The sequence below is a fragment of the Tupaia chinensis genome, unplaced genomic scaffold, assembly GCF_000334495.1.
Source record: "Tupaia chinensis unplaced genomic scaffold, TupChi_1.0 Scaffold140338_1, whole genome shotgun sequence".
In the NCBI taxonomy this organism is placed as follows: Eukaryota; Metazoa; Chordata; class Mammalia; order Scandentia; family Tupaiidae; genus Tupaia; species Tupaia belangeri.
In genome coordinates, this window is record NW_006200215.1 from 426,035 (window position 1) to 450,132 (window position 24,098).

At 36.4% G+C, this 24,098-nt stretch overlaps 1 protein-coding gene and 1 pseudogene across 1 annotated transcript in view; both read right to left on the bottom strand.

Moving 5' to 3' along the window:
* KLF8 (KLF transcription factor 8) overlaps positions 1 to 24,098 on the bottom strand; it is a 209,204-nt gene that overhangs the window by 70,749 nt on the left and 114,357 nt on the right. The window contains exons 3-4 of the mRNA XM_027766016.1: positions 20,376 to 20,487; positions 3,879 to 4,018 (exon numbers count right to left, since the gene is read on the bottom strand). Of these exons, the coding sequence (XP_027621817.1) occupies positions 3,879 to 4,018; positions 20,376 to 20,487 (252 nt within the window). The remainder of the gene's footprint in view (positions 1 to 3,878; positions 4,019 to 20,375; positions 20,488 to 24,098) is intronic.
* On the bottom strand, positions 11,332 to 13,723 carry LOC102489324 (kinesin-like protein KIF2A; annotated as a pseudogene).

The window sequence follows — 24,098 nt, forward strand, 5'->3', positions numbered from 1 at the left end:
AGATACCTAGGGATAAACCTAAATAAGGAAGTCAAAGACCTTTAGAAAGAAAACTATGAAAATCTTAAAAAAGATATTGAAAATTACACAAAACAGTGGAAGGACATTTCATGTTCCTGGATTGGAAGAATTCATATAATCAAAGTGGTGGCAACTCTACCCAAATTAATCTACATATTTAACAAAATTCCAATCAATATACCAGAGACATTCTTCACAGATCTAAAAAAGACAATCATAGAATTTGCCTGGAATCATAAAATATCCCATATTGCAAAAGTAATTCTGCAAAAGAATAGTGGAGTGGGTGGTACCTCACTCTCTGACCCCAAACTATACTATAAAGCTGTGATAATCAAACAGCTTGGTATTGGCCCAATACCACACAAGTGGACTGATGGAACAGAATAAAGGCCCCAGGAATAAACCTCAAAACGTACAGTCAACTGATTTTTGTAAAAGGATACCAGTCAATCCAGTGGTAAAAGGAAAACCTCTTTATCAAATGGTGCTAGAAAAGACTAGATATCTACGTATCCACCTGCAAAAAGAGGAAATTGAACTCCATCTTTCATCATTAACAAAAATCAACTCAAAGTGGATTAAAAATTTGAACCTAAGACTTAAAATTATAAAACTGCTGGTGGAAAACACTGAGGAAACTGGGAGACATTGAATAGGCAAAGATTTTTAAAATAAGACTCTCAAAGCACAGTAGATAATCCCTAAAGTAGAAATGTGGGAGTATATTAGATTAAGAAGTTTCTGCACCTCAAAAATGCAGTGTCGATTGACAACTCTCAAGAGTGGGAGAATATTTTTGTAAACTATGCTTCCAATAGGGACCGATAACCAAAATACACAGGGAATTCAAGCTGCTTTCCTGAACACAAATGATTCACCCAATTAAAAGATGGAAAAATGTGGTGAACAAAAATCTCTCTAAGGAAGACATATCAACAGCTATAAAGCATATAAGGAAATGATCAACATCCCTCATCATAAGGCAAATGCAGATTAAAACCACAATCAGATACTACCTAACCCCTGTCAGAATGGCAAAGATTAAAAATACAAAAGGGGGGGACTAGCAGTTAGCGTAATGGCTATGTCGTTGGACTCCCATGTAGTCGACTGTGGTTCGTGTCCCGAACCCGGTGGCTTAAAACACAAGCCGGGTGCATGTGCATGTGTGCCCAAGATCCCGAGAGGAGACTGGAAGAGAAGGGACTGCGGCGTGGCCATCCCCCCTGGGGGGTGATTTCTCGCTTTCTATCTCTCTGTCTCTATCTGTCTGTCTGGCGAGCGCATGCGCCCTATAGCAAAAACCTCTAAAAAAAATAATACAAAAAAGGATAAGTGTTGACCTGGTTGTTCTGAAAGCAGAACTCTCCTACACTGTTGGTAGGAATGTAAATTGTCCAGCCACTGTTGTAAACAATATATGGAGGTTCCTCAAAGATCTAAAAATAGAACTACCATTGATCTAGCAATCCCACTTCTGGGTATCTATCCAAAGTCAAGAGAATGCTCAGTTAGAAAAGTGTTTGGATATCAATGCTTATTATGGCATTATTCATGAGTGCTAAGGCATGGAACTAGCTCAAATGTCCATGAACAGATGAATGGATTGAAAATGTGTGGCCCATATAATTTATGGAATACTATTCAGCCATTATAAAAATAAGACCTGGCATTTGATAGAATGTGGTCTAATATGAAAGATGTATTTCTGAGTGAAGGAAGCAAGGTCACAAAAGAAAGATATTGTATGTATCTACTTAATATATACTGACTATCCATGCTTTATGGTAGAGATTAAAATATTGGAGGACATAAAAGCAGTGAAAATAGTTATGGTTGCTGAAGACAGTGTGGAAGGAAGAGGGAAGAAGGGAAGCATATAGAGAAGGAAATCATGGAGAAAAAATAGAGGCATGACATTTGTGGGACCCATTACTGATTTATAACCTGTTAATTATAACATGTATAATATTCTCAACTGGCCTGGTCTGAGAAGTATTTCATGTTGGGTAAATTCTCTTTATAAGCCAAATAATGTATAGTGATTGAATGTTTAAAATAATAATAATAATAAATGTAAAATAAGAGAAATTAGACAATCATGGAAGATTTAATCCTAATCAAAGCAAATCAGACTATGAAAGATAGGCATTGTACATCCCTACTTAATATATACCAAATGTCTGCACTCTACAGGATAAACTAAAATATTCGAAGTTATAAAACCATAGAGAACAACTGTGGATACTAAAGACAGTGTGGGATGAGGGAGAGAAATGTGGCAAGGGGTATTCAAGGAAAAAAAATATAGCAAAACATTTAAGTAATAGAAAAAAAGAAAATTTCCTGTCGATGATAATGTGTATGGCTAATACACTGTATAATATAATATACAGTGTATTCAGGCTGGGAAAATTCATTTTGCATGCTGTATGTATATATACAGTGATGAAATATTAAAAATACAGGGAGAGAAATGTGGCAAGGGGTATTCAAGGAAAAAAAATATAGCAAAACATTTAAGTAATAGAAAAAAAGAAAATTTCCTGTCGATGATAATGTGTATGGCTAATACACTGTATAATATAATATACAGTGTATTCAGGCTGGGAAAATTCATTTTGCATGCTGTATGTATATATACAGTGATGAAATATTAAAAATACACAAATAAAAGAAACAAAAATAAATCTGGGACATTTCACATAAAAGTCTTGAAATTCTGTTTTTCTTTAAATATTAGGAGGTCTGAACTATGACCTCATTGTTAAGAGTCCCAAATCCCACATGGCTTACTGTTCAGTTTGAATCCTCAATCCAGTGGCTTGAAAAACAAGTCAGGTACATGTGTGTACATGCCCAAAATGCTTACAAGGATGAGGAAATGGAGAGATGGGATTGCAGTGTTACTATATTGTTTTGGTGGGTGCTTTCACCCTTTCTATCTCTCTTTCTATCTCTCTCTGGTGAGTGCATGTACCATCTGGCAAATTTTAAAATAATAATAAAAACTAGACTTTCTAATACTCAGCTGGAGTTGAGTAGCAGCTCTTCTTCTTCAGATGGGTATGTACCCTCTGGTTTGACACAATTACCAGCAGGTCTGCATAATGTGAACATATTTTTCTATTGTGAACAAAGGTAGTTGTAGGCTTAGATGATATTGAGCTCCAAAAGCCTGCTTTTGTTTCACTTAGTTTACAGTGCTTTTGTGCTTGTCCATGCTCAATAAAACATGAGGCTTTAGTAGTAAGGGAGTGTTGCTTTAGTGTTATGACTTCCCAATTATAAAGACTCCCACATGCTTTCTAGAGATGATGCCTATTCAGAAGACACTAAGCTGTGTTTTTCTAGGCTGATTTAATAAAATTTGCCTTAAAATAGGAACAAGACATACGGATAAAAACTATAAATAAGGGAGCAGCAGGTGGTGTGATAGTTAAGGCACTGTACTCCCACATGACCGGCCACAGTTTGGGTCTCGGATCCAGCAACTTGATACATGATAGGATGTGTTCATGCATGCCCCCAAATCCCAGTAGAATAGAGAAAAAGAGATTGTGTCATGGCCGTCCTCCCAGGAGGTGATTTCTCACTTCCCCTGTCACTGTCCTCACTGTCTCTCTCTTTCACCAGTGAGTACATGTGTCCTATGGCAAAAACCAATAATAATAATAATAATAATAATAATAATAATAAAACTATGAATGAGACCTCTGTCCATGAGTATAAATAAGTCTTTGTTTTAATACTCTTGTTCATCTTATCTCTTATCTCTCAAAGAATGTGTGTGTGTGTGTGCGTGTGTGTGTGTGTGTGTGTGTGTACTGAGAATAGAATGGCAGTGGGCAGACCTGTGTGTATTCTGTGGTGAGCTTTCAGGTGAGAACTTTTGGTGTATACTTTGCTGCATCCTGCAAAGTCACATTGGTGAATCCGTCTTCTCTTCAAGTCAAGTGCCTTTTCTCCCTGAATTTGTGCCATCACTGCTGGTCTAAGCAAAGAAAGGGAGATAGAGATAAAGAATGACTTTAGGGTGGAGACTAAAGAAATAGACTTACATACATTGATACTACTTCATATTTTAAAAAAAATTTTACTTTGTTTGTTCAATCACTATACCTCACTTACTTATAAAGTGAATTTACCTGACATGAATATACTTCACACAGCCCAGGAGAGGATACTATCAATGTTATGATCAACAGATAATCATTCACGTCTGTGTCCCATAATGTCTTGCCTCTCTATTTTTCTCCTTGATTACTTTCTTCACAATTTTCCCCTTCTCCCACCCTATTACCACACTGTCTCCAGTATCTATAACCAAATTCTATGCTTCTATATCCTCTAATCATTCAGTTTCTGCAATAGAGTGCAGACAGTCCCTGTATGTGAAGAGAAAATATACAATGTCTCTATTTCATAGTGTGGCTTCCTCCACTCAGCAGTAAATTGTCCTATTCATCTACTTTCTATCAAATATCAGGGTCTTATTGCTTTTTATGGTTGAGTAGAGTTCATATGCCACATTATCTCAATCCATTCATCTGTTCATGGACATTTGGTTTAGTTCCATGGCTTAGCAATTGTGAATAATGCTGCAATAAACAGAAATGCAGGAACTTTTCCAACTGAGCATTCTTTTAGGTAGATACCCAGGAGGGGAATTTCCTGGAATAAATGGTAGTTCTATTTGTAGATATTTGAGGAATGTCCATATTGTTCTTTACAGTGGCTGGACCAATTTATTTCCCCACCAAGAGTGTATGAGAGTTCCCCTTTCCTTCAGGCCTGCTAGCACTTAGCATTTTTTTGTTTGTTTGCCATCCTGACAGGGGTTAGGTAGTAACTCATTATGGTCTTGATCTGCATCTCCCTTATGATAAGGGATGTTGAGGGATTTTTCATATGCTTTTTGGCTATTTTTATGCCTTCCTTAGACAGTTGTTTGTTCACCTAATTTTACTCTCTTTTAATTAATTTGAGCTTTTTTTTTCAGATAAGTTGTTTGAACTCGCTATTTGTTCTGATAATCAGTCCCTCACCTGAGGCATAATTTACAAAAAATATTCTCCCATGCCAATGGTTATGGATTCCCACTAAGTACTGGGTTTTTGCTGTCCAGAAATTTCTTAATCTCATGTGATCCCACTTGTCTATTTTGGGGATTACTGTCTGTGCTATGGAGGTCCCATTTAAGAAGTTGTTGCCTACTCCAATGTCTCCAAGAGTTTTTCTTGTGTTATCAACCAGTAGTTTTATAGTTTGAGGTCTTAGGTTTAGATATTTGATCCACTTTGAGTTGATTTTTGAGTTTCTTGTTCTTAATGGTAAAAGATGGGTGTCCAGATTCTTATCTGCAGCTGGATACTCAGTTTTTCTAGCACCATTTGCTAAAGAGGTTTCATTTTCCCACTGGATTGACTGGTATCCTTTTACAAAAATCAGTTGACTGTAAGTTTGGGGGTTTATTCCTGGGGCCTCTATTCTATTCCATTGGTCCACCTGTGTGTTTTCTTGCCAATATCAAGTTATTTTTATAATCACAGATTTATAGTATATTTTGGGGGTCAAAGGGTGAGATGCTGCCCATTCCATTTTTCTTGGACAGGATTTTTTTTGGCAATATGAGGTCTTTTATGATTCCAGATAAATTATATGATTGTCTTTTTTAGATCTGTGAAGAATGTCTCTGGTATATTGATTGGAATTTTGTTAAATATGTAGATTAATTTGGGTAGAGTTGCCACCACTTTGATTATATGAATTCTTCCAATCCAGGAACATGAAATGTCCTTCCACTGTTTTGTGTAATTTTCAATATCTTTTTTAAGATTTTCATAGTTTTCTTTCTAAAGGTCTTTGACTTCCTTATTTAGGTTTATCCCTAGGTATCTTTTACATTTTGTGGCTATAGTAAAAGGGATTCCTTTCTTTAGGTGTACCTTGTTCAACTTGTTGTTCATATATAGAAACGCTATAGATTTTTTGGATGTTGATTTTGTATCCTGACACTTTACTGTATTCATTTCTTACTTTGAGTAGTTTTTTCATGGAAACCTTTGGGTCTTCTAAGTATACCATCATGTCATCTGCAAATAAAGATATTTTCAACTCTTCTTTGCCTATTTGAATGCCTTTTATATTATTCTCTTTTCTGATTGCATTGTATAAGACTTACAGTACTATATTGAAAAGAAATGGAGAAAGTGGGCAGCCTTGTCTAGTACCAGTTTTCAGTGGAAAACCTTTTAGCTTTTCCCCATTCGGTATAATGTTAGCCATAGGTTTTTTACATATTACTTTTATTCTTTTGAGAAATGACTCTTCTGTGCCAATCTTGCTAAAATTCTTACTGATGAGAGGATGTTGTATTTTATCAAATGCTTCTCTGCATTAATTGAAATGATCATATGGTTTTTATCTTTCTTTCTGCTAATGTGGTGTAGTATGTTTATGGTCTTGCATATATTGATCCACACTTGCATCCCTGGGATAAAACCTACCTGGTCATGATGAATAATCTTTTTTAATGTTGTTGGTTGGTCCCATATATTGCTTTTTCATATATTACTTTTATTGTTTTTATATATTGCTTTTATTGTTTTTATAAATGACGCTTCTATACCAATCTTGCTAAGAGTCTTGAAGAAGGAATGTTGTATTTTATCAAATGCTTTCTCTGCATTGATTCAAATGATCATATGGTTTTTTAAATCTTTTTTTCTGCTAATATGGTGTATTATGTTTATGTTCTTGTGTGGGTTGAACCATGTTTGCATCCCTGGAATACCTGGTCTTGTGGAATAATCTTTTATATATGTTGTTGGATGTGATTTGCAGCAAGTATTTTGTTGTGAATATTTGCAACTATATTCATCTGAGATATTGGTCTTTAGTTTTCGTTTTTTTTGTCATGTCTTTATCTGTTTTGTGAATGAGGATGATGGAGGCCTCATAAAATGAATTTGGGAGGTTTCCTTCCTTTTAGGTCCTTAGAAATAATTTGAGTAGGGTGGGAGTTAACTCTTCTTGAAAAGATTTTTTTTTCTGTTAAATATCTTTTAAAGATAATTTATTTATTTTTACATTTTCCCAGAAACATTTCTTGTGTGGGTTGAACCATGTTTGCATCCCTGGAATACCCTGTCTTGTGGAATAATCTTTTATATATGTTGTTGGATGTGATTTGCAGCAAGTATTTTGTTGTGAATATTTGCAACTATATTCATCTGAGATATTGGTCTTTAGTTTTCGTTTTTTTTGTCATGTCTTTATCTGTTTTGTGAATGAGGATGATGGAGGCCTCATAAAATGAATTTGGGAGGTTTCCTTCCTTTTAGGTCCTTAGAAATAATTTGAGTAGGGTGGGAGTTAACTCTTCTTGAAAAGATTTTTTTTTCTGTTAAATATCTTTTAAAGATAATTTATTTATTTTTACATTTTCCCAGAAACATTTACTTTACATATTAAAAAATTTTTGCTCATACTCCATAGGTCTTGACTGGTAATGAACAACTTTTAAAGTTTCAGAAAACTGAGTTTTAAAGATAATGTTCAAAATATTTTATTATTTTTTGTGACTCTAACAGAGATAGTATGACATGAAATATTTTTGAGAAAATATTTGCATATCAACTACTCCAACTGTTGAAAAGCAAATGCCCATCACATAAGTCACACATAAACTTTATCAATTCTGCCGTGCCTACCAAATATTCTGTGATATACCATCTACTAGCAAAGATCAGTACCTTTTTCTTCCTTCAAAGTCTTTCTCAAGATAATCCTCTGGTTGTGGCTGTTCCTTTGCAATCTCTACTCATTACAATGCTGGGCTGGAAAAGTCTAGGTTATTTTATGGTACAAATTATTTCAAATAGTTTCTCTAATCCTCTCTGTCAGGCAGAACTATTTATGGTGCATGGTCATCTCTCCAAAAGATTCTGTTGGCTTACATGAGATCTACCTTAGTTCCATAGTTTTGTGGTTAATCTTCAGATATGACATTCCAGTCAAAGCCCTGTCCAATAGCAAGTATTTCCAACTTGTGATTCAATGCAACAGGTATTCCTGAACTTACGCAAATGACCCTTTTGCCACAAAATAAGAATACTCCCAAATATTTTCCAATTCTATAGGGGTCAGGAAATAATAAAAGTATATGTTTCCATTTAGAGAAATAAACAAGAAAAAATATTTTAACAAGTTGATGAATCTATTAACAGCTCAAAAGAAAGCAAAATCCTTAAATTGGGAAAACAAAGCCAAATTTTAAAAATCAGTAATGTTATACTCAAGTCATAAAATCTATTTCACTAGTTCAGTCTTATGTTCAATCTCTCTTCTGTTGAATCTGCAGTGTAACTGTGGTCCAATCTTTCTGCTTACATCCTTGAAGTTAACATTCAACATTATTATTGATATTTCTTGTCCCTACCAATAAATTGGTCTTTTTTTGGTTACTTTTTGTTTTCCTATTTCTGTATGTGTGTCTTTAGTTTTCCTGGTAGAGCACTTCTTTCAAAATTTCTTGAAGAGTGGGTGTGCTATTGGTATCTCTCCTTTTCACTTTAGCAGTCTTTGCTTCATGTATTTAGGTACTCTCTAGTTGGATACATAGATATTTATAAGTGTTATGTCTTTTCTACGACTTAGCCTATTTCCTACTATATAATGCCCTTTTTCATCTCTTTTTACAGTTTTTGTCTTAAAGCCTATTTAGTTTGACTCCAGCCCTTTTTTTTAATTTCTCTTTGCATGCAATATCTTTTTCTAGCCCTTTACTTTTAGTCTATGTATGTCTTTATCTGTAAGGTGCATTTCTTGTAGGCATAGGTAGAGGGTTTCTGTATTTTTATCCATTCAGCCAGTCTGTGACTCTTGATTGGAGATTTTATTCCATTAACATTCAATATTATTATTGACATTTCTGGACATATTCCTATCATTAGGCGAGTCATTTTCTTGTTATTTTGTTGTTGTTGTTGTTGTTTTCCCCTCTCTTATATATGTCTGTCTGACTTTTAAATTTTCCTTTCATAGCACTCCCTTCAGAACTTCTTGAAGAGCTGGTCTGGAGTTGGTACATTCTTTCAGGATTTGTATATCTAAGAATGTTTTTTTATCTTTTTTTTCCACATAAAAAAAGATAAAATATCTTTTGGATATAGTATCTATCTGGATATAGTATTCTTGGATGACATTGTTTTTCATTTAACACTTTGTCTATATTTCCCCAAGCAACAACATTCTTTCCTTGCCTGTATTGTTTCTGGTGAGAGGTCTGATGTTAGCCTAATGGGATAAAGTTTGTAAGTAACTTCATGTTTCCTTCTTGCCTATTTTGGTATCTTGTCTTTGTCTATGCTTTTGGCCAATATGACTATGATGTGCCTTGGAGGGTATATTCTTTGGTTGATCCTATTTGGGGTTCTATGTATTTCTTGGGTCTGGATATTTGAATGCCTCTCTAGGTTTGGAAACTTTTCTTCTGGGTTTTCATGGAATAAATTATCAGTACTGTTATTTTCTTCACCTTCTAGGACACCAATTAACTGGATGTTTGGGTGCTTGATGGTATCTAGTATTTTTCATATATCTTCCTAATTTTTCTTGGTTGTTTTATCAGTCTTTTTGATAATTTTTTTCTAGGTCAGAGGTTTTATATTTTGTAATTCAAGATTCAATCTTAGTGATTTAATCTACTTTTAGTACTTTTGAGAGAGGTTTTTAATTTCCTGTATCACATTCTTTCTATCAATTCTGTGATTCTTTTTTATGGTTTCTATTTGTTCTTTCGAATCATGAAAAGACTTCCTCATCTCCTGGAGCTCATTGTTTCTTTTCTCTTGCATCTTATGTAGTTTAGTCACTCTAAATATTCTGAATTGTTTATTCAACATTTCCATGATTTCCATTGTGTTTTCTGTGTGTTATGAGGCATTGATGTTCTATCTTGGGGGAGAAACATTTTGTTGGTTGCTCATATTTCTTCTGCTTCTGCAATGGTTTCTGGTCATCTGGTGATCTATACATTCCTTCCTAAATTCTTCAGGTTATCTCTGAGCATTCAAAGGTGCGCAGGAGTAGGCAACTGTCATTTGTATTCTGCTCTACCTCCCTGTTGCTCATAAGTACCTTGCACTGTTGTCACTGGTCCTGGGATACCCAAAGTCCTTCCTGTTTCTAGAGAACATGTGCGCCTGAAACTGAGTTGCTGAGCTTCAATTCAGGAATAAAGAAGAGATCACGTGCTTCTAGCTATAGAAAACATTGAAGTCTTGAGAGTTCAAATATGAGTGGGTGAGTGGATTAGCCATGGTTTCCAGCCCTATAGCCATCTAGTTTCAGGTGGCCCTGCCATAAAGCAAGGCCTTTCACTAGAATGGGTCTCCCAATGGGGCTGGCTGAGGTGCAAGATCTTTTCAGAATCCCAAACAACAAACCTGAGTGTCCAAAGGCAAGAGGGGAGGGGCACTGTTTTTTTTTTTTCAGAATTTCATTACTTGTTATTATACACCACCTAGTTTATATTTTAGTTCTTTACAAAGAAAATGCTAAGAAAATTATAACCATATGTTGTATGGTTTTAAAATCATAATTCCAGATTTCTTTACATATAAGATGGAATGGTCCAGCAGCTATGTCCACTGTCATAGACATTAGTTCTGTTCAATGATATGGCCCATCCTGCAAAATTAACTAGTCTCACACAAAAAGTCTCAAATACAGTAAAAATGTATACACAATAAGGGTAATTTACAATGACAAATAAGGAATGTCATTTTTATTGACTGTGCTTCAGAAATTTAGGGTCGATAGCCTTAGTCAAGGCACAAAGCGGGAAGAGGAGAGCACAGCTGTCTAGGAGTGGGCAAGGTATGTACAATCACCAATGAGGTATGCATGCACACAAAGGATTTGAAATTTGTCTCACTACAAAAATTGAATGGAGTTAAAAGGAAATACTGTGACTTCCCCCTACTCTCCACCTCTGAACCAAGTCCACAATCTTATTTAATCGCATAAAAAATAAAACTGGCAAGGATCTCCAAAAGTAAATCATTTGGGCAGATGAAACAAAATGTTTCACTAATCCCAATTCTTGTTTGTGCCTCCTGGAGTAGAAGCATTTTTGTACACAAAGGAGTGTTTCACAAAATTGAAATGCCATTTAGGTGAAGGACAAGACATTTTCCACAGACACTTAAAATTTCAAAACATTCAAGGGGCCCTTACAGCTAAACCATTGTATGTTCTAGTAATGAGGGTTGTGGGGATCCTTCAGCAGCAAATGCCAATTTAAAGAGCACAGGGTCTCTTCAGGTTGATTTGCTTGCTGGCTTGTTCTTCTTGTAGAGCTGCATGAAAAGACTTCACTTTATCCCGCAGCTCAGTTAAAATGTCAATTTTCTGCTCAAGAATAGTTTCAAGTTGTGTAGCATATGAATCTACATCATACTCTACTTCTTTAGTCATGTCTAGAAGAGCTTTTTCATCTCCTAACCATCTAATAGACTTCTGAAATACTGCCCTGTGATCTTCTACAACCTGTTCTTCCATCTCTACCATTTGTGAGACAGCTTTGTGGAAAGTAAACAGTTATGGAGAAACTACTTCTTCATTTTGTTCACGAAAAAGTTTTAGATAATCTCTCTAAGGAGAACTCCCCTCACCCCACTGTGTCTCTAAGTCATCAATCTGGTTTGGTGGGTGGTGCATTATTGGACGGACATCACCAGCAGCAGTGGGATCTACAGTCAATTCTTTTACCCTGTTTGCATATCTTAATTTATTGAGAGTATTGTCACAGGATGCCATCCCTGGAGAGATTGGGGCTATCATGCAGGTACAAGAGGTTTCACCTATGAATGAGTCTCTTAACACCTGAGTGAGTTTACTTGCTCAGAAAAGAGTATGAGGCTTATTTCTACCTGAGGTTCTGATGTACTCCTTGAGTGCTAAAAGGCTTTTTATTTATTTCAGCCCCTTCAAGCCTGCTTTGCCTGTCCATGCTGGAAGTGTCAGCTCCTCTTTCATTTCCAGCCAAATCGATGAGGGGAAATTTGTCATGTAGTTTTCCTTTCCTTCTAAAAATAATCTGAAACACTGCATGGCTCTGAGATGAATGTGCATTTACAGATGTTTGACCAGATATTCTGTAACTGTTGCCTATGTCAACAAATTTCAGTACATCTTCAACACATTTGACCACCCGTTCTTGTAATCCCACCACTTGAACTTGCTGTTTTCCATCTTCTAGAACTCTTTATTTTGTTTTCCTATTTAGTAACACAAACACCTTTTCACTACAAATTTCAAAAAAGGTTGCATATACTTGAAGTTCTGGCTTCTTATAGTTTGACTTCTTTAGCATCAAAAAGACATCTCGAGCTGCTAATGCATGAATTCCTTTAGAACAATCTTGGTTCTTTCCTGAAAAGTCACCACCCATAGTATGAGGTTTTCCACTTCCAGTCTGCCCATAAGCAAAGCATATAGCTATTCCCTTTTCAAATATGGTTTCTACTAGTGGTCTAGCAGTAAACCTGTAAACCATTTCATGAGGAGCTGAGTCATTAAAGGCATAATCAAAATGAAATGTTTGGTTTTCTAGGTACATTGTTAAATCTACTTTTTGTTTTGGTTCATGTACCATCATAACATCTTTACTAGGGGTTGTGATTACATTAAGATCTTTCATTTGAGTGTCTTTTTTTATTGAGTGGTCGTTTTCTTACACAAACATATATACCATGTTCATCAATCGAATCTGCTGTTGTTAATGGCCTATAATCCAAACTTCCTCTAAAGTCTCTGATCATACACATAATTTCATAATTTGGGTTTGTAGCATCAACATCCTGGGCTCTTTTTTCTCTAAGTTATTGTTGCAGTTTTCTTTTTTCTCATTTTTCTTGTAATTTTTCAACTTCTTTCACACAACTAGATTTTCAACATGAAGGGGGTCCAAATTCCTTTTGTACAGCTTGACCTGGAGATTTATCTGAAACACTACCATTCTGTTGTGCAGAAGAAGACCATTCAGAAAGCTGACTAGGCCATGCATGTGCAGAACCAACCACTCTATTGCCTCTTGGTGGAGGGTCATTTTTTTTTTTTTTTGAGAGGTTTTAGCTATAGGGCGCGTGCGCTCGCCAGACAGACAGAGAGACAGAAAGCAAGAAATCACCCCCCAGGGGGGATGGCCACACCACAATCCCTTCTCCTCCATTTTCCTCTTGGGCTCCTGGGCCAGCACACACACGCGCCCTGCGTGAGTTTCAAGCCACCGGGTCCGGGACGTGAACCGCGGTGGCTACATGGAAGTCCAGCGACATAGCCATTCTGCTAACTGCTGATCCCTAAGAGGAGAAGGGTCATTCTTAATAGAAGCTACAGTCCTTAGATTCTTTACAATTTTGTTTATTTTGGCTGAGGATGTTGGAGGTAGAGGTATTTTTGGACTGGCTTCAATTTCTTCATCAAGTACAAGGTCAGAGTTAAGAGAAAAGATGCTCTCCAGGTCAATCTCTTTGCCTTTTGTATCTCCATTTTCTATCACCTCTACAGTTACACTTCTTTTATTATCTTCATTCAAAGATGTTACCATTGCTTGATGTAATCAGCCATCGCTGCACTTGATCTCCACGTAAATCCTGATCTGGATCTTGCCGAAGTTGGCCACTGCCATCATCTCATCTGGAGAAGCAGCAGCGGGCCAAGGGAGGGGGACAGGAGGACGGAAAAGATGGGGAAGAGGCAGGGTAGGTGTGGAAGGGGGAGCGGTTTCCTGGGCATCAGCGTGAATGCCAGTGGGGAGGTGAGGAGCAACAGCGGGGAAGCAGGCGAAGGCTACTGGCCTGCAGGCCCGTGGCAGGATGCTTAGGCCAGAGCATCGGGGTGAAGGGAGCTGGCACTGGGGCGGGGCACTGTATTTTTTGATTACTTCCAGGAGTTTTTTTTGTTGTTGAATACCCTTGCGTCATCTGTCCTCTGCAAATAGAGATAATTTCATATATTATTTCCTTATTTGAATGCCTTTTTTAAAAAGTCTATTTTCTGATTACATTGGCAAGTACTTTCAGCACTATCTTGAAAAGGAGTGGACAAAATGGGCAGCTTTGCCTTGTACTAGTTTTTAGTAAAAAAAAGCTTTCAGCTTTTCCCATCCGGTATGTTGTATAGATGGCTCTTATTGTGTTGAGAAATGACCCTTCTATGCCAATTTTGATGAGAATCCTAATCATGAAGAGATTTTTTTTAAGTTAAAAAAGATTTTAAAGATTTATTTTTAATGTATATATTTTTATTATTATTCATACATTAAATTGCTATACATCATTTGATTGCAAAGAGACTTTTCCGAGCATGATATACACCTCAGTCCAGCCCAGTTGAGACCACCATACACATCCTCGTCAACAGATAATAAACTTTATCTGTGTCCCACAAGTGTCTTACCTCTCCGTTTTCCCCCGAAATTTCCTACACCTTTTTATTTTTCTAATTTGAGTCTGTGGAGTTGGATTGCTGTTGCATGGAGCTCTTGTTGAATGACTTTGCAGACTAGTAGAAAAATAAACATAAGCAAGATTACTGACACAATTATTTTCAAGAAATATTATAAGGAGTGACGAAGCATTTTAAGAGGATTAGTGCCTTTAGGCTGATTTAAAATATTAGAGACCAAATTAGAAGGATTAAATGGAGGTAGAAAACTATTTTGCAGGGAACCAGCAGTTAGCGTAATGGCTATGTTGCTGGACTCCCACGTAGTCGACCGCGGTTCGTGTCCCGGACCCGGTGGCTTAAAACTCAAGCTGGGTGCGTGTGCGTGCGTGCCCAAGATCCCGAGAGGAGAATGGAGGAGAAGGGATTGCGGCGTGACCATCCCCCCTGGGGGGTGATTTCTCACTTTCTGTCTCTATGTCTCTCTCTGTCTGTCTGGCGAGCCCATTATATGAGAATGATTATGAGTGAGAGCATTGACAAAAGTGGCAGCATGAGTCTTTTGACTAAAAGCAACTACAGACATTGCTAGGGAGGCAATTAAAGTGATTGCGGTGAGAACTCCAAAAATGACTTCTTCCCAAAATTTTTTTGGTCTAGCTAATTGTGACTTTTATGTAACACTTGAAGTCTTGTGTCATTGTACTGTGGGCCAGAAATTGTTACTGGTATTGCTACGTATGAGGGATGGCACAGTATTAATATATCTTGACCAAAATTATAACTATTAACACAGTTCATAAGATTACAGTTAGTGCAATTTATTTTTATTTTGTTATTTCAATAAGTAAAATTTAGAATTTTAGCCATTATGGCATAAGTCTTTGGAAGACATGTCATAAGTCCAAAAGTTTGGGTAGAAAACTGTGTGCTCCCACTGGAAAAAAACTTGGGAGTAATTAAAGGCCATGACTACTTTCCCAAGTTTTTTGTTTTTGTTTTTGTTTTTGTTTTTTTTGGTGGTGGTTATCAGTGGTGGTTATCAGGGGTTGTTAAAATACTGGAAACAAATTCTCCTATAATTGGCTGTTTGGAATAAAACCAGTTGCAAAGTTTGGTGTTGTGAGAGGTAACTTTGACTGCTGAATTATAATAACATAAAATCCAGGGAGGGTAACGATCTTCTGGATTTAAATCCAAATTGGGATGACAATGTTGGGCATGAAGTGGAAATATGGTAATATTAGAAAAGGATTCATTTTTAAAGGTGGTATGCTGCAAAAGTAATGTAACCCAATGTGTGTGGGTCTCATTATAGACTTGTACATGGGCTATTTTTACTCCATGAAGAATCTTCACACAAGAGTCTTGTGTGGAGGAAAGACAAATAGGGGGTGAATCAGTAATAGCTGAATAGTTAAATTTTACACACTGATTGTTAAGGCCATTAATGGGAATTCCCCCTAGTTGATGTGATTAAATGCTTTTTCTGCATCAGCTTATCTGACTATATGGATTTTTATCTTTCTTTCCATTAATATGGAATATTACATTTATGGTTTTGTATATATTGAACCACCCTTGCATGGGTGGAATAAAATCTACCTGGTTGAGATGTATAATCTTTTTATATGTTTTTGGATATGATTTGCTAGTGTCTTACTGAGAATTTTTTTGTCTATATTCATCAGAGACATTGGTCTGTAGATTTCATTCCTTGTCATGTTCTTGTCTGTTTTAAGGATGAGAGTGATGGAGGCTTCATACAATGAATTTGGCAGGATTTCTTCCTTTGGTATCTTTAAAAATAACTTTAGTAGAATGGGGGTTAACTTTTCTTTAAATGTTTTGTAGAATTCAGAGGTAAAGCCATTGAGGCCAGGACTTTTCTTTGTTGAGGATTTATTTATTACTGGTTCAATCTCATTGCTTGTTATGGTTCTATTCAGGCTTCATGTGTCCTCCTGATTTAATTTTGATAGATAATATGTTTCTAGGAATTTGTCCATCTCATTCAGGTTTTCTTGTTTCCCTCATAGTATCCTCCTTTTTTTTTTAAGAGGTTTTTGCTATAGGGCATGTGCGCTCACTAGACAGACAGAGAGAGACAGAGACAGAAAGTGAGAAATCACCACCCAGGGGGGATGACCACGCTGCAATCCCTTCTCCTCCATTCTCCTCTCGGGATCTTGGGCACACACGCACGGACACCCAGCGTGAGGTTTAAACCACCAGGTCCGGGACGTGAACCATGGTCAACTAGGTGGGAGTCCAGCAACATAGCCATTACGTTAACTGCTGGTCCCCCTCATAGTATCCTCTAATGATGATTTTATTTCTATTATGACTGTTGTAATATTTTTGTTTCTCTGCAAATTTGATATATCTGGTTCTTTCTCTCTTCTTAATTAATCTAGCTAAGGATGTGTCAATCTTGTTTATCTTTTCAAAGAACCAGCTTTTGTTATCATTTATTTTTGCATAGTTTGCTTATTTTCTATTTCATTTATTTCTGCTCCTATTTTTACTATTTATTTTCTCCAGATATTTTTTTTTATTTTGCTGTTGTTTTTCTAGTTCTTGAGGCATGATGTTAGATTGTCTATTTGCCCTCTTTCCATTTTTTTCTTATGCACATTTATTGCTATGAACTTTACTCTTATGACTGCTTTTGCTGTGTCCAATAGATTATGGAATCTTGTTATGTTTTATCATTAGTATTTATTTTTTCAGTAGCTGTGAAATCATTTAGGAGTAGGTTATTTAGTGTCCATATGATTGTGTTTTCATATTTTTTTCTAAAATTAATATCAAGTTTAGTTCCATCACAGTTAGAGAAGTGAGTTTAAGCCACCGGGTCTGGGACTCGAACCACAGTCAACTACATGGGAGTTCAGCGACATAGCATAATGCTAACTGCTGTTCCCATTTTTTTTCTTAATCCATTCAGTCAGTCTGTGTCTCTTGGTTGGAAAATTTAATCCATTAACATTCATCATTATTATCAATATTTCTGGTGGTATCTTTACCATTAAGTTGGCCATTTTCTTTCTTTCTTTTGTTAAATTTTATTTCTGTCTGTCTTTTTTGTTTATTTGTATTCCTGGTATAGCACTCCCTTTAGAACTTCTTTAAGAGTTGGTTTGGTGTTGATAAATTCTTTTAGGTTTTGTTTATCTGAGAAAATTTTTTAAAACTTTTCTTCCCATTTGAAGAAGAGTTGGTTTGGTATTGATAAATTCTTTTAGGTTTTGTTTATCTGAGAAAATTTTTTAAAACTTTTCTTCCCATTTGAAGGACAATCTTGCTAGATATAGTAATCTTGGCTGATGTTGTTTTCCTTTTAAAATTTTGTATATGTAGGGACCAGCGGTTAGTGTAATAGCTGTGTTGGTGGACTCCCATGTAGTCGACCGCAGTTTGAGTCCCAGACCTGGTGGCTTAAAACTCACGCCGGGCGCGTGTGTGTGCATGCCCAAGATCCTGAGAGGAGAATGGAGGAGAAGGGATTGTGGCATGGCCATCCCCCCCGGGGGGGGTGATTTCTAACTTTCTGGCTGTCTCTCTCTGTCTGGTGAGAGCACATACCCTACAGCAACCCCCCAAATAAACAAACAAAACAAACAAACAATAAAACCTCTCCAAAAATTTTGTTTATTTCTTCCCATTCTTCCATTGCTTAAATGATTTCTGGTAAGAGGTCCAATGTCAGCCTTATGGGATAACCTTTGTAAGTAACTTTACATTTCTCTCTTGCCAATTTTTTTTTGTGTGGGGGGGAGGTTTTTGCTATAGGATGCGTGCGCTCGCCAGACAGACAGAGAGAAAGCGAGAAATCATCCCCCAGAGGGGATGGTCATGCCCAATCCCTTCTCCTCCATTCTCCTCTCAGAATCTTGGGCATGCACGCACATGTGCCCGGCGTGAGTTTAGGCCACCGGGTTTGGGACTCGAACCACAGTCGACTACGTGGGAGTCCAGTGACATAGCCATTACGCTAACTGCTGGTCCCTCTCTTGCCAATTTTGGCATTTTGTCTTTATCTGTGGTTTTGATCAGTCTGGCTATGATGTACCATGGAGAGGATCTTCTTCAGTTGATTCTATTTGGCATCCTTTATATTTCTTAGGTCTGGATGTTTGAGTGCTTCTCTCGACTTCGAATGTTTTCTTCCAGGATTTTGTGGAATAGAATATCAATGTCCTTATTAGTTTCTTCACCTTGTGGGATACCAATTATCCAGATGTTTGGGTATTTAATGGTGTTTTGTATTTCTTATATATTGCCCTCTTTTTTTTTTTTTTTTTTTCTACTTTTTTTGGTTATTTTTAATTCTTGTCTTGATTTCTTCTAGGTCAGAGATTTTGTTTTCTGCATGATTTGATCTGCCTTTAATACTTTAGAGGAATATTTTGATTCCCTCTATTAAAGCCTTCATCTCTAACAGTTCCATTTCATTTTTTTGGTGGTGTCTAATTCTTTTTTTTTTTTTCAAATCATGGAAGGACTTCCTCATCTCATGGAGCTCATTGTCTCTTTATTTCTTACATCTTCTGAAGTAAATTGTCTCTTCTCTTGCATCTCATATAGTTTTGTCACTATGAATATTCTGAATTCTTTATCTGACATTTACATGAGTTTATTTGTACTGTCTGTAGATGATGAGGGTTGTTCTTTTCTCTTGGGGGGAGAGAAGTTTCTTGTTTTCTCATAACTCTGTGCTGGTTTCTGGTTCTTTCATGGATTATACATTTCTTCCTAGTTTCTTGGAGTTAATTTTGAGAGTTAAAAGGTGTGTGGAAAGAGATAAGCCATGATCTTTCTGTAGCTCATCTTCCTGATGCTCACCCAACAATTAGTAGTATTGTCACTGGAGCTGTACATTCTAATGACCACCCAGTTTCTTGAGAACAAGTGCACCTGGGGCTGAACTGTAGGGTTTTAGTTGATGAAGACAGTAGGGGTCACATGGCACACTTCAGGAAACTATGAATTTGAGAGTATTCCTGAGGCAAAATGCAGTTAGAGGTCTAAACCAGACTCCTGGCAGCAGTCAGGAAACAGTGGAGTTCCCAAGGGGATCTCTGACCTCAGTCATTCTCACTGGGTGCTGCCATTGCCACATGGGCTGGGAAAGATGGAGGAGGAGGTTCTTGGCACCTGGAACTGGTTTGGAGACAATGGAGTTCCCAAGGTGATTTCTGGCCTCAGTCATTCTCATTGGCTGCCCCGCATCCATTCTCAGTGGCTGCCTGCCTGCCACTACCACCAGACTGGGACCAGGAATTATGGAGTCATATTTGTTTTTAATTTGTGCAAATTTAATACTATAACCCTAAGAGAAAAAATAATCGAATAGTCTAAGTGATTTTCTCAATAAGGCCCTTCTTCTCAGTAAGTGTTGGTCCCTGAGGAAGCATGGGAAGTGGTAATGTTTCCTTGGGTGGTTCTGTTCCTAAACAGTGTATTTTACTTCAATAAGTCCTGTGCTTAAAGTATTTTTCATACATCATAGTTGCTAAGTACGAGCTAACTACTTCCAATTATTTCTAGCATTGAATGATAAGACTTTTAAACTTATAGAAAGAAACAGCTGTACTTTAAAAGAAATTTAAAGTTTTTTAAGGGTAAAATTGATGATTTACAGCCAGCATACAACTCCACTCTATCATAAAAAGCAAGCATATGCACATGTGCACATGCACCTATTTATCATCTCTGGGAAGCAATTTGCCTATATTTTGTTGCCCTCAAATTCTTACTGTCCCATCTGATAATTATTTCCACCTCTATGTGTGTGTGCGTACATGGGCATGTACACACGTACACACACACACACACACACACACACACACACAGAGCAATATATCTGAAATAAAGAGAAAAGTACTCACTCTTGCTGCAGTCCCTGAAGACTTTGTAATGTTGAGGATCCACTCTCAATTGCACTCTCCTCACTATCACTTGGAATCTCCAGTGGAGACATGGAAGTGGGGTCAACCTTCACTAAAAGCAAAGAAAGGGAGCAGTGTGGGCTAAAAATGTAAGTGTTTCTGCAATCATTTTCAAGATTCCAAGTTAGGCCTGAATTAAGAAGTGGAAGCAAGATAAATAAAGAAAAAGAAAATATAGATGGAAGAGAATAACATTTTTTACAAATAATTATTTATTTTATTTTTTATTTATTCATTCATTGATTTTTAATTTGACTAGAGAGAGACAGAGGGTGGGAGTGAGAGAGAGAGGAAGTGAGAAAGCAAGCCACCAGGTCCAGGACTTGAACCCCAGTTGGCCAAGTGGGAGTGTCCAACGCTTTAACCACCATGCCACCTGCTGGTCCCCAAGAATAACATTTTAACATTTAGCATTGCAGGGAACAGAAATGCCTTTGAGGGAAGGGAGTAAGGAATGTTCTGGTACCACTTTAATGTGAGTTTTAAAAAAATAGGTTCTGGGTTTGTTTCATCTCTGTATCACCAGCACCCAGGACAGTGTCTGATGGAAAGTCAAGTTCAATGTATATTTGTTGATTTGAATTCTCTGAACAGTTTGTGGCTGCCCCAAGATCAATTAATAGGATTACCCCAGGGGTAAGTACATTTCTTTTGACCTAAATAAAAATGAATCAATTAGTTGAAACATGTACTAAATACCTAGTAGGTGCTTAATATATGTTAGTACCCTTCCTTTCCACGTATGTTGGGAGAAACCTTCAAATATTCCATATTATCAACCACCAATATTTCTAATTACTAACAAAACTCAGTCAGGTAGTCAGTTATCTTCTTGATTCAGTGAAAGCTTCAAAATTTCTTTATAGAAGAAACTTAAGGGTGATGATAAGCTGTGTGGGGTATTTGGCTAATACAATTGTGGCTATCCTTTGCATATTATTTACTAAAATGTTTTAAGTATGCATTTCAACACGAAAGCTTGTCTTTTTATGTGCATGGATGTGTGTGTGTCTATGTGTGTAATGTAAATGGAATAATAACCTAAAATATTGTGCATTTTTTAAAAAAATCAAAAGTAATATGTAAAGGGAAAATACATATAAATTTTGAAACTTGTTGCACTCCAATTGTTATGTGTGTTTCTTTCTAAGGTGTAAGCATCCCATTATGGAGATAACTGGGCTATTGTCCTTAGCTTGGAACTACACTGAACACTTTTAAATTTTATTCTGCTTATTTAGAATAAAATAAGCAGTACATCTCTGGTGAACTGGTTGATATTATAGGAGAGATTCAAACTTTATGCAAAGCAACCCTTGATGCTGCCACAGCCTTGATGTCAGCAGATTCACACAGGCAATTTTATTTGCTTTCAAAATTTGTATTTTTTATATTCTCTTCTCATTTGAAAATTGACTATCATATTTTAAAATAAGAGCATTATAAACAATTATTACCACAGCTAATCACTAGTCAATAATGATGTATTTATATAAAAGACCATTATAGGGACCAGCAGATGTCATAATGGTTACATCTCTGGACTCTCATATGGCTGATCATGGTTTGAGTCCCCAACATGAAACCTTAAATCTCATACCAGGTGCATGGGTGTATGTGCCACAAATCCTGAGAGGAGAATGGGGAAGAAGGGATTGCAGCATGGTCGCCCCTCCCCAGGGGGTAATTTCTCACTTTCTGTCTCTCTCTCTCTCTATTTTTCTGACAAGCACTCATGCCCTATGAGAAAAATCTCTATAATAATAATAATAATGCCATTGCAGAGACTCAACAACTTGATGCTTAGAATATTTAGAAGTGAAATTATTACAAGACATTGAATTGATGATATTTCATTGTATTTTTTTATCTGTTAGATGAGTCTTAGAAATTTTTCTTTTATATTCTGAGTTGAAATTTGGTTTCAAATCATTTTCACTCATTTATTTCTCTTTTGGCCTTTGAAATTTATACCGAGCATTATCAGCTCATTATTTATTTTTTTCAAGCTTCAGCTTCTTTATTTTTTAAAGTATTTTAATTGACATATAAAAATTGTACATACTTGTAAGGAGAACTATGTGATTTACAGAACAAGAATACAATGTGTAATGATTCTTTCAGAATAATTAGTACACCCATCATCTCAACCATTTATCATTGGTATGTTGGGAACATTCAAAATCCTTCCTTGTAGGTAGAGATATAGGGTGAGTTGTTGACATCCATATTCTCCCCACTATATTTTATAATATTAGAAATTGTTCCTCTTATATAGTTACAATTTTACTTCTGTTAACCAACATCCCTCTATACTGTCCCTTCCTTCCCAGTCTCTAGTAATCATTCCTCATCCCTGTACCATTCCCTGCACCTCCAATTTCTATATATATGAGGAAGAATATGTGATACTTCTCTTTATGTTTCTCCTGGCTTATTTTACTTCATATAATGTCCTCCAGGTTTGCCTATTTAACCCTAAACGACAGAATTATTTCATATTTGTTATGGCTGAATGGTATTCTATTGTGTGTGAAAGTATGTGTGTATATCACATTCTCTTTATCCATGTTAGTTGATGGACACTTAGGTTGTTTCCATATTTTGGCTATTGTAGAGTGCTACAATAAACATTGAAGTGTAGATATCTCTGCAACATTATGATTTACTTTCTTTGGATATATACTTAGAAGTGAGATTGCTAGATCAGACAGCAGTTCTATTTTTTTTTTTTTGAGGATCCTATATAGCGTTTTTCATAATGGCTGTGCAAATTTAAAATAGCCTCCAACAATATAAAAGAGTGCCCCTTTCAATGCTTGCTAGAATTTGTTACTTTGGTCTTTTTGGTAACAACTATTATAATTGGAGTGAGATGATATCTCATTGTATGTTTTATCTGCATTTCCCTAATGATTAGTGATATTGAAAATTTCTTCATATTTGTTGGTCATTTGTATGTCTTCTCTTGGTAACTCCTTAATCAGGCCATTTGCTAATTTTTTTGGTTGGGTCATTTGTATTTGTGCTACTGACTTGAATCCCTTGTATTTTCTGATTACTAATCCCTTGTTAGATGTAACAAATATTTTCACTATAGATCTGTGGACTGTCTCTTCACTCTGCTGACTGTTTCCTTAGCTTTTCAGCTTTTAAGTTTTATATAGTCCTTTTTGTCTATCTTTTTATTTTGTTGACTGTGCTTTGGAAGTTTTAGCCATGATGTATTTATTTATTTATTTTGCCAGAGATCATGTGCTCTTAACAAAGAGAAAGACAGAGAAATCACCTCATAATAGAGCCTAGTAACTACAATCCTCTTTCATCCATTTCTCTATCCCATCAGGATTTGGGGCATGCACACACATGCACTAGCATGTTTTTCAAGCTTCTGAGGCCAGGATTTGAGCTGCAGTCAGCTATGTAGTATCTGGTTGCCTATACACAGTGCTTAACCATTGTATCATGGGGCTGGTTTTATTCAGAAACTCTTTGCCAGGACCAATGTCCTGAAGCATTACCCCTGTGTTTTCTTATAGTAGTTTCATAGTTTTGTGTTTTATGTTTGTCTTTAATACACTTGGAGTTTATTTTTATATATAGTGAGAGATATATTTATGGTTTCATTCTTCCCCAATTAAATCTTATTTTTTCCCAGTACCA